At 38.7% G+C, this 11,455-nt stretch overlaps 1 protein-coding gene across 1 annotated transcript; it reads right to left on the bottom strand.

Moving 5' to 3' along the window:
- Nucleotides 1–5,589: 5,589 nt before the first annotated feature.
- LOC132864213 (olfactory receptor class A-like protein 4) lies at nt 5,590–10,334 on the bottom strand. Its single transcript, XM_060897528.1, has 4 exons — nt 9,816–10,334; nt 8,792–9,055; nt 8,315–8,569; nt 5,590–5,820 (listed from the first exon to the last, which is right to left on the bottom strand). Exons 1-4 carry the CDS (start codon nt 10,077–10,079, stop codon nt 5,611–5,613), a joined length of 993 nt encoding a protein of 330 aa, XP_060753511.1. The 5' UTR covers nt 10,080–10,334; the 3' UTR covers nt 5,590–5,610.
- Nucleotides 10,335–11,455: the final 1,121 nt, after the last annotated feature.

Raw genomic sequence — 11,455 nt, 5'->3', positions numbered from 1 at the left:
TGTCATTCTCGATCTGCATGATGGTGATGTGGATGTACTGGGATTTCCAACAGACGTCATCCTTCTCTAAACGATGCGCTGAGCAAGCATTAACCGAGAAACTGGGAATTAATTAACCAAACCTTGTTAGCAAACTAAATAGTTTACAACCTCAGCAACAAATATTATTAAAGTGGCTGAAAGACTGAAGGTGTTTATATACTTTATGATGGGATGTTAAAGACTGGCAAGAATACAGGTCATGTTCTTATTTGTCTATTTATTTTTCCTTTAACTGGTTTAAAAAAAAAAACAACAGGTGAAAGACAGAAGGTAAGACTTTATAATAAACCCTTTTATGGTCATTTCTTGCTATATACGGCAAAAAAATGTGTTTATTTGTTTCAAGTTAAATCAATCTGTATTAAACCAAGACTAGGGAGAATAACGAGAATATGACATACAATTTTGTCTTTTTAAACTGAAGAAAAAAATGTAGTTTATTATTATAATTTGTATTATTTATTTCTGTCTCGGTTTTTGATCCAACAATTAATGGAGTGGTTTAAATAATGGTTGCTTGCTAACTAGCTCCTTAACAATAACTCCTTCTTCTCCTCCTTCTTGTACTTCTACTTCTTCTTTTTTCTACTTCTTCTTCCTAGTGTTTAACAGGTTAATTGTGTCATTTATCTCTTTTAAATACTGACATATTTACATTGTAATTTACTCAACATTCTCCATTCTTAACAGTGAACGGTAACCTCAAGCAAAAGTGGAGAAAACGTAAACTTTAGAACTGCATACAAGGACAGTATGTCTAGCTATAGACAGGCTCTAAAAGCTGCTAGGGCTTAACACCTGAGCAAACTCATAGAAATTAGCCAAAGTGCTTATTTAGCACAGCGGCTAGATTAACAAAAATTGTGATATCTGGACACACTATTCCATCAGAGTTCAGTAGTGAGGACTTTATGAGATTCTTCACTGCTAAAATTGAAAGTATCAGGAACAAAATAGTTGATGTTCAACCCCTGACAGCATCTCGTGACCCAGTCTCACCTAAAGCGCCACACTCACAACTACATTGCTTTACAAGTACAGGACAGGAAGAGCTAGATAAACTTATTACTACAGCTAAATCAACAACATGTGTGTTCGATCCCATTCCAGCTAATTTACTGAAAGAAGTGTTACATAAAGCTGATGAGCCTCTTCTTAATATTATTAACTCCTCGTTATGTTTAGGTCACGTCCCTAAATCCTTCAAGTTGGCAGTTATTAACAGTTGTGGAGGTAACGAATTATATCTACTCACGTTACTGTAATTAAATACATTTTCTGAATATTTGTACTTTTATGAGTATATTTTTAAGTCTGTAATTTTACTTGTACTAAGTAAAGAAAACACATTATGGTAAAAAAAAAAAAAAAAAAAAGACCTACAACTCTATTTGCATGATGTTTTATTTATTATTAATATGTTTAGGGGTGTGTTTAGTCTGTTTGTCTGTGATTCGTGTATAAACCATGCCTGACAGAATAGCGCGACTAGATTAATAGCAAGTTAATTCTATTTCAAGAGTGTTTTTAGTATCTTTAAATGTCATTTATAAAATGTGTTTTGTTGTCTGGATCTTGTCTGATTCAGTAAATATCACCAGCTAAAAAGTAACTAGAACTCTGAGTAGTTTTTATGAAGAGTCATTTGTACTTTTCCTTAATAACCTTTTTAACACCAGCACTTTTACTTGTGATTAAGTATCATTTCAGCAATGTACTTTACATGAGTACAAATATTCAGTGTTCACTGGTTATTAAGCCCCTCATTAAGAAACCTATTTTATATCCTAATGAACTATTAAATCCTATTTCTAACCTACTGTTTATGTCTTAAATTTTAGAAAAGTTAAACTGTGCTCCTTTTTGCAAGAGAAAATATATTTTAAGAGTTTTAATCAGGTTTCCGTCCCGTCATAGCACAGAAACTGCACTTGTTAAAGTTACAAATGACTTGTTCTTAGCTTCAGCCTAAGACTGTATGTCACTATTAGTTCTTCTTGATCTTAGTGCTGCATTTGACACTATAGATCACAACATTCTCCTAGATCGTTTACAAAATTACACAGGTATTGAGGGACAGGCTTTAAGTTGGTTTAGATCCTACCTGTCTGATCGATACCATTCTGAAGATTTAAAGGTAATTCAACTTCCATTTAGAGGGATGTACTATAACTATGAGCTCAACAGTGAAAGACCTGGGTGTTATATTACAGATTATTACATATTACAAAAAATAAAAATATAATAATTAATGCTAAAAGAAAAATAAAGGTTGAATGTCTTTAAACACCTAGTCATCATGTAAATAACATAATATTATCATACTGCACATTTTCCCCATATTTCAAATGCTATTTTGATCACTTTAAAATTCCCTAAATGAAAGAAACTCTTTAAAGGATTAGTGACATTTTCAGTGGCAGTGTGTCTGACATTTAAATGATCAGGATTCAGAAATCACTTCAGGTTAATTAACGTAAAGAAAAATACCTTGTTTTTTATACTGATTTGCTGCAGTTCTAGCTACAGCTCACGCCAGTCTGTGCTGTAAAGAATGAAATCTCAAGTCAGAATAACAGATTGTAAACACGTTACATTGTGAGAGCATCCCACAAGACCTTATTGGCTTATTTAACACACTGGATGTTAACTGGACTTTGCCCTCTGTTCTGCAGAGAGTTGAACTGAACATTAGGGGTTTGGACTTTATGATTGATAAACAGCGCCTCTATGAGGAGTTCCTCCAGTTTGGGAATATCATCAGAGCTCAGGTGAACTATTTATTACTAATTAACTATTAACTATTAATCCCTCCAGTTTCTTCCTTTCCCAATACAATGTGTTCACTTCCCTTTACTCTTTCTTTTAGGGGACATGTGTTTTTTCCATACATTGTATTTTATATAGCTGCTCTCTGAAATTTCATCAGTATAGACAGATAAGACGTGTATATGGACTATAGGGGGTTCAATCACAGTTCCCTGATACTAACACAGCATAGATGCTCTGTTTTATATATTTTAGTGTGTGTGTAATCCTCAGTGTATATAGGCAAAAGGATATGGATTCATCACATATTCCTCTGAAGCTGAAGCCAACACAGCTATCATTGAGATGAATGGGAAGATTGTGGGAACAAACCTGCTGAATGGTAATCTATCTTAAAAGGAAGTAGCAAATAGTATATGTTACAGTGCATGCTTTTCTTTGCATATCCCAGCTTTGGAAGTTGGGGTCAAAGTGCAGGGTCAGCCATGATACAGTACAGCAACCCTGGAGTGGTGAAGAATTAGGACCTTGCTCAAGGGCCCAACAGTAGCAGCTTGGCAACACTGTGGCTTGAACCCCAGTCCTCCAATCAACAACCCAGAGCCATAACTGATTGAGCCAAGATACTTTAGATAGGCTATTATTCATTCATCTTCTACCGCTTATCCGAACTATCTCGGGTCACGGGGAGCCTGTGCCTATCTCAGGCGTCATCGGGCATCAAGGCAGTATTCACCCTGGACGGAGTGCCAACCCATCGCAGGGCACACACACACACTCATTCACTCACGCAATCACACACTAGGGACAATTTTTCCAGAGATGCCAATCAAAATACCATGCATGTCTTTGGACCGGGGGAGGAAACCGGAGTACCCGGAGGAAACCCCCGAGGCACGGGGAGAACATGCAAACTCCACACACACAAGGTGGAGGCGGGAATCGAACCCCGACCCTGGAGGTGTGAGGCGAACGTGCTAACCACTAAGCCACCGTGCCCCCCCTAGATAGGCTATTAATACATTCTAAATAGATTAGTAGTTTAAAATTTAATATAGACACCGATTATGAGAGAATCCATGGCTAATGTTGTCCTGGTCCATACTGTGAAGGCAGGAAATATGAAAAGTATGTAGGATTAACGAAACATTTGGGATGTAACTCTGCTTTGCATCCTGTTGTCTATTGAATAAGTGTTTTATTCCATATTTATACAATGTTAAACATGACCACAATACTATTACAGTAGTCAAATTAGTGTGTGTTGTTCACATTAACAAATGCATTTCCTATCATTTTGTACATTTTTTACCGGAAAGTGTTAACCACAATAATTACTTAATGATTTGTTTATGTACATCAGTCTATTAAATTAAATGTAATTTTTTTTATTTGTTTCCTATCAAACTTTAGTTGACTTTAATTTCAGAAAGTACAATTTAATATAATAATGTCACTGATATAGATATCATACGCCAAAGTGATGATATCACAGACCATTACATAATACCATACAAACTACCTGTAGAACAGACTAGCTTGGAAGACCAACAGAGCATTTACGAGTCCATATAGCATGACCAAATAGTTCCACAGGATTCATAGGTTCTGATAAAGGCAGTTTTCCAAACATTGCCTTCTCTGTAGACAACATTTTAAGCATGTTTTTAATCATTCATTCATTCATTCATTCATTCATTCATTCATCTTCTACCGCTTATCCGAACTACCTCGGGTCACGGGGAGCCTGCGTCATCGTCAATAGTATCTCAGGCGTCATCGGGCATCAAGGCAGGATACACCCTGGACGGAGTGCCAACCCATCGCAGGGCACCCACACACTCTCGTTCACTCACACAATCACACACTACGGACAATTTTTTCCAGAGATGCCAATCAACCTACCATGCATGTCTTTGGACCGGGGGAGGAAACCGGAGTACCCGGAGAAAACCCCCAAGGCACGGGGAGAACATGCAAACTCCACACACACAAGGCGGAGGCGGGAATCGAACCCCCAACCCTGGAGGTGTGAGGCGAACGTGCTAACCACTAAGCCACCGTGCCCCCCTGTTTTTAATCAAGTTTGGTGAATTTTTATGCTCTTCTACTTGCTGGAACTATACAGAAGGAACCACGATTAACAGACTTCAGCCCTCAATAATTGAAGCAGAGTCAAAGGCAGCATAGAAAAGACTCCAGCAATGTAACGGGAGTCGAAGGATGGATATACCCTTGGTCCCGAGTTTACTTAATATATTCCTCCATAGCCTGTTGGCAGGGACAGGGGGAGGATACGATCTGCTCAGAAGGTCAGTGAGGTGGTAATTTAGTTACCTGTATTTTGTTACATAATTTGGGGCATTTCAATCTTTCAGGTTGGATTGTGTGACAGTGAAATCACAAACAAGTATTAAAACATTGTTAGCCTCTTGATGTTAGGTCACCATTTATCCAAGAGAGGATGTTATGAGTTGTGGGTCCGGGTGAGTCTAGGCTCAAACTACTGATTTGGGGAGATTTAAGCAACATAAAGGTGTTAATGCTAACTGTTAAGAAAGACAGTTTGGGCAGCGCTATGGGGAATGTTTCCTGACCTGAGTAGCAAACCTGGGGTAGAGAAATGTCTGGCATTTGTGTTATTGTTTGCTCCAAAGTCAATGTTCTGGGGAGCTCTGGAATGGAGAGGGAGCGCTATATATACTGTAGGTTTCCTTAGAAACCACATGTACAGTATATGTCTATGGGATTCAATGTACAGATATGTTTTAGACATAATTCACAATAATATTTCTGTCTTTAATTGAAGATAGACTTTATGAACTCTCGGAGTTTGCGGTGACCCACAGCCAGTATGACGGGGGAGAGGGCGATGAAGCCACTGTTGGAGAAACGTGCAAGAATCAGCAGGTACGCAGATGAGGCACCACGGTTGTAGTTAAAGTAGTTCACCGAGATGACACTGGCACCCCAGGAAATGATGAACAAAATGATCAAGGCTAGAATGACCTAGAGAGAAGAAGAACATTATGTATTTAAATGTGTATATAAACACAAGATACATACAGTATTGTAAAATCAAACCTATACACAGTGTTCCAGTCAATATTGTTATAGCAAACCAACATGCACTTCAAGTATATTTCAAAGTTAATAATTTGTCAAACTGATTAAAAAAAAAAAGTAAAAACCGTTGCATAAGTATTCACTCATTCAGACTAGTGTATGATAGAACATGCTTGAGAGTGATTTTTGTCCTGAAAGATTTGTCTCTTCATCTTGTTTGGAGGTTTGTTGATTGCAATTTTCAACCAGTACCACAGATTCTATTAAAGGCTCAGATCTGGACTTTGACTTGACCGCCTGTGTTTGGGATCATTGTACTGCTGAAAGGGGGCATTTCTCCTAATCTTAACTTTTTTACTGAACAGGTTGTCTTGTAAAATGCCCCTGAATTTTGATAAATCTATTCTCTCTTCAGTAGATTTCTCTCTCTTGGCCTCACCACACCAAAAAAACCAACAACAAAACAACAAACAACAACAACAACACACCTCAACTGGGTCATTTGTGCTTTCATACAGTATGGTTCTGTTTTTAAGAAATGACACTTTTACGCTCCTGTATGGTCCTCAATTATGCAGAGCCCTGTCTGGTACACCTTCACTCCATTCTCAGCCATTGTACTCTATAATTCCTGCAGAGTGACTGCTGGCCTCACTGTGACTTCCTTCACTACTCTCTGTCTAGCTTGTGCTTTTATGGTCTGATGCACCTTTCACTACCACTCTAGTGATCCAACAGCACTAACCTATGTCCAGATATAAGAATAAGTTATACTTATACTTAGTATCACATATACATTACATAACTGCAAAATTCTTTCTTTACATATCTTTACATTTGGAGGTTGGGGTCAGAGTACAGAGTCAGCCATGATACCACAGCCCTGGAGCAGGGAGGGTTAAGGACCTTGCTCAAGGGCCCATTGGTGGCAGCTTGGAGGTGCTCGGGCTTGAACCCTAATCCTCTGATCAACAATCTAGAGCCTTAACCATTTGAGCCACCACTGTACCTTTTTGGAGTTTTTATCTTTTAATGTTTCACAAATTAAAAGTTATATATTAATGAGGAACTTCCATCTTATATTTGGAGCTTCTGGAACCTAGTGGGTTGAATCGGTTTTAATTTTTAATTTAATTTGTTAACCTAGATTTAATTTTGACTCTACAATTCACTGTAAGAGAACAGGAATAAAAATGTGGAATGACATTTTTTACAGAAACTGTTACAATTACATCTGCATAAAAGACATAGAAACAAAAACGCATAAAAACAAAAATATTAACAGGATGAACGTTGTTACTCAGACAAATCTTATCAGTTTCACAGGGGTGAGGGTAAATTAAGGGCTGGTTGCTATGAGCATCTTTATATAGACTTTATGTCACAACATTGTTCAATGATCTATTCTGAGCTGTTGATTAATTTTCTATTACAGCAACTTTTACAGTATTTTCTAGTGAAAGGAATATTAATTTTTTTACAATAATGCATTAATTGTAATATTTGATTGTTTCTATAGTAATAGTTTACAAATCGACTTGTACAACAGATGATCCATGTAAACCAATTAAAAGTATAGAATCATTAATATGCTAACGTATTTCTTTAGCTTTCGTGAAAGGAGCCACCAGTTCCAGTGCCTTTTAACAGTCTATCTAAAGCTGTAACTTTACATTTTCAGACACCGGGAAAATCATCAGGACATCGTAGTTTCTTTTTTTTGAAGAAATATTGGTGCTAAATAGTGGTTAGCACGTTCGCCTCACACCTCCAGGGTCGGGGTTCGATTCCCGCCTCCACCTTGTGTGTGTGGAGTTTGCATGTTCTCCCCGTGCCTCGGGGATTTCCTCCGGGTACTCCGGTTTCCTCCCCCGGTCCAAAGACATGCATGGTAGGTTGATTGGCATCTCTGGAAAATTGTCCCTAGTGTGTGATTGCATGAGTGAATGAGAGTGTGTGTGTGCCCTGCGATGGGTTGGCACTCCGTCCAGGGTGTATCCTGCCTTGATGCCCGATGACGCCTGAGATAGGCACAGGCTCCCCGTGACCCGAGGTAGTTTGGATAAGCGGTAGAAGATGAATGAATGAATGGCATTTGTCTTTTAAAATGAAGGAATAAAAGAGCCTTCAAATTGAGGGAGGAAAAATGGCTGTTTATATAAAAGATAAGAGGAAAAAAAGTGATAACTGAATAAGAACTAACTTTTTTCACTGTCATTTCCCAGCAGTAACTGTAACTAGAAATATATTAAAATAAATGTTGGGTAATTGCTGTGATTAAAGGCATTAGATCATCCTGGCCACGCTATAATAGAAAATAATGAACTTCAGGGCAGTAACAATGATAACATCATCACACCACCTGGTCACTGACTTGTCATATAATAGTAAAGTATATAATGTATATTAATGAGCAGTTACATAATAAATAATTGACCTTGGCTGCACGTCTCTCAGCTGGCACTCTGCGTAGAATAGGAGCATCCTGATCCTTACTGGCAATGTTGTGTGCGTTCCCGTGTGCGTACAGTATGAGGAGTGAGCCCAGGTTGGTGCTGCTCATGAGGATGATGGGAAGAACCTCATGGATCACCATGGATGTTGTGGCAAATGCAAGCCCACTGTAAGTGGAGGGAAAATCCCACAAGCAGCCCAGTAATGGACGTGTTGTACTGCTCACTAACATCAATGTCTGTAGAGTAACAAAGACAAAGAATTATGAGTTATGTGATTTTTCATACTCTGATATCAAGATTTTTAGTCTTTTTATTTATTTTCATGTCACACAATGAAACTATTATAGTGAGCAGTAAATGTTTTTATCTCATGTGAAAAAATAGCATCACAAGTTTGCTAAAGTGAATGTAAATTTAATCAATGTGGAACATAGAAATATGTTATTTCCTTCCCTCACCTCAGTAGCGTTCTTGCCTCCATTTGTAGAGTACACAAAAGCAGGGACCGAGTAGAGCAGATTAAGACCCCAGATGAGACTGAAGCACATTAGTAGGGCTTTAGGAGGACCACGGGATGAGTTTAGACTAGCGATCGGAGGACCGATCCTTTTCAAAGTGTAAAAATGGAACACGCTGAGAAAAAGCGTCGACCAAACATTCACTGAACGCAGCCAGACCCACACACCCATCAGGAACTGACACCAGTCCTTACCAGGTAACACCTTCAGCAGGAGAAACATTATTTATTGGTAACTGGTGATAGACAGAGGCAAGAAGATGTGTTACAATACTGTCAAATTCTTTTGTTTTTAGGACTTCAGTGTTGACTTAAAGCATGAATTTATGTGTATAATGCTAGCTAGTAGTTTTCACTAGTAATAAGTTTCAGTATATCTTTTTAATTGTAATTTTAATTGCAATCTAATATAATTTAATTGTTCACTTGTGAGTTAGTTTGATAGAAATAAAGCCAGATTTCAAACGTAACCTTCACATGAAAAACTTTTCCAGGATACTAGAAAGTGGTCAAACACACTACGGACTAGTCTTATGGAAGAACCCATCAAGCATCATGAATAATCTGCAGAGCCAGTGATATTGTGCACTGTTTGCTGGTCGAGGATTTATCCATAAACTAGTCAAAACATAACTTAAGAATGCAAAACACTGCTGATTCCAGACAAATCGATCGTCTCACAGTGGAATCTGGTGCTACAACGAAAGATGCGGATATATAAAGTATTTTTCCTTAAAGGCAGTTTCTCTTTTCTTGTTCTTATTTTACATTTCAAACACTTCAAACTTTAGTGAAAGATCATTATTAATAGGTTTTTGGATTTAATCTAGAAGCTATAATGGTCTATAAAACCAAATTATTCAGCTAACATTACATTCAGGTCAAGTTCTAGTATTGAAACACCATGAATGATATGGTTAACATCACAATAAACATTCCTCCAACATAAGAACATCCCTTCGTACCTCGAGTCCAAAGTCTGAGGTGACCAGCAGAGTGTTCCTCATCACCGACACCAGCAGGTTAGATAAAGCCATGTTGACCAGGATCATGTCAGAGTTGCGTCCTCCTCCACGTTCATGAATAATACTGTCCCCTACCACCAAGATCACCATGGCGTTTCCCAAAATCCCAAGCAACACCAGGGCTACGTATAAAGCCATCGGAACACCTGTCAACTGACCTGCCGGTGTCTTTTTAACCAATGTGACAGTTTTATTAGCGATCATCCTGAATAAATCGTATAATAATTAATGACTCTAATCCTATGACCTGTTACACAGAGATAATATTTCTATTCCTAAACCAGTACCAGTGTCCTTACATTTGATAGTCCACCAAATGTTTTTCATCTCTGGTGTCTCATTTCTCATGGCCTATATTTGAGCCCACCTCTGCAGAGCCAATATGTCTAATCCCAAGTAAAGATGTGTCTTTATCTGTGGATCCTGAACTCATGAAGTTTAGAATCAGCTCCCTCAGGATATTTCAATTAAGATACTGCCTATGAAAGTGGTTCTAGCAAAAAATAGTGGCACAGCAGCTGAATACACATGTTTATGGAGAGCAGGGGATTAATTAACTTTGACTAATTGAAACATAGCCCGTTAACAAGCTAATTAATCAACACGCCCTGTTGCTTATATGAGAGAGATAAAGACACTGGGGCTGTTAACTCCAGGCTACAATGAGGAACTGAGTAGATTATATTTCCCAATTATTAATAAACTTTTGTTGGATCGGATAAAGTGTAAGGACGAGTTGAGTTATCGCCTGTGAGGTGAAGGAGTAGAAAATCTGTCGCTGCCTTTTGTAAAATCAAGGCAAAGCACATATAAATGTATCATGACTTACCTCATACTGTATGTACTGCTCACTTCTTACATTCATGTATGATGCACAGTCACATAAAAAAAAAAAACCTGGTGAGATGGTGCCAGGAGAACAATCTTCTCCTGAACGTCAGCAAGACTAAGGAGTTGATAGTGGACTTCAGCACAAAGCAGGAGCGGTCATACCAACCGCTAAACATGAATGGAGAGTTCAGTGGAGAGAGTGGACAGTTTCCGGTACCTGGGTGTTCACATCACACAGGACCTGTCTTGGTCCTGTCACATCAACACCCTGGTGAAGAAGGCCCGGCAGCGTCTGTACCACCTGAGACGATCAAGGGACTACAAACTACCCTCTCAGGTGCTAAAGACTTTCTATACCTGCACCATTGAAAGCGTCATGACGGGTAGCATCACTTCCTGGTTCGGGAACAGCACCATGCAGTACAGGCGAGCCCTCCAGAGGGTGGTGCAGGACATCTACAGCACGCAGTGCCAGACCAGGGCCGGGAAGATTGTAAAGGATCTCAGCCATCCCAACAATGGTCTCTTTTCTTTGTTGCGTTCAGGGAAACTCTTTCGCTCCTTGAAAGCAAACACAGAGAGAATAAGGAGAAGCTTCTTCCCGTAGGTCATTCGGAGTTTAAACCAGCAAACACCCAGGATCTGGATCTCGATCTTGATCTAGTACTGGACTTCTCCCCTTCACTGTTTTTCTGCACACCTTTTTTGCACTGACACTTTAACTTTGGACTGTCACTTTAACTTGCACA

Source organism: Tachysurus vachellii, chromosome 21, assembly GCF_030014155.1.
Source record: "Tachysurus vachellii isolate PV-2020 chromosome 21, HZAU_Pvac_v1, whole genome shotgun sequence".
NCBI lineage: Eukaryota > Metazoa > Chordata > Actinopteri > Siluriformes > Bagridae > Tachysurus > Tachysurus vachellii.
The sequence above is the reverse complement of the archived record's forward strand: the minus strand, read 5'-3'. Positions and strand labels throughout refer to the sequence as shown.

What these genes read in the sequence shown, in the direction of transcription:
- LOC132864213 (XM_060897528.1), bottom strand. Translation starts at nt 10,079, where the DNA reads ATGATCGCTAATAAAACTGTCACATTGGTTAAAAAGACACCGGCAGGT. An exon ending in CCTCAGACTTTGGACTCGAG is followed by an intron (nt 9,056 to 9,815) that starts GTACGAAGGGAT and finishes CTCCTGCTGAAG; the next exon opens with GTGTTACCTGGTAAGGACTG. An exon ending in CTGAGAGACGTGCAGCCAAG is followed by an intron (nt 5,821 to 8,314) that starts GTCAATTATTTA and finishes TCTTCTCTCTAG; the next exon opens with GTCATTCTAGCCTTGATCAT.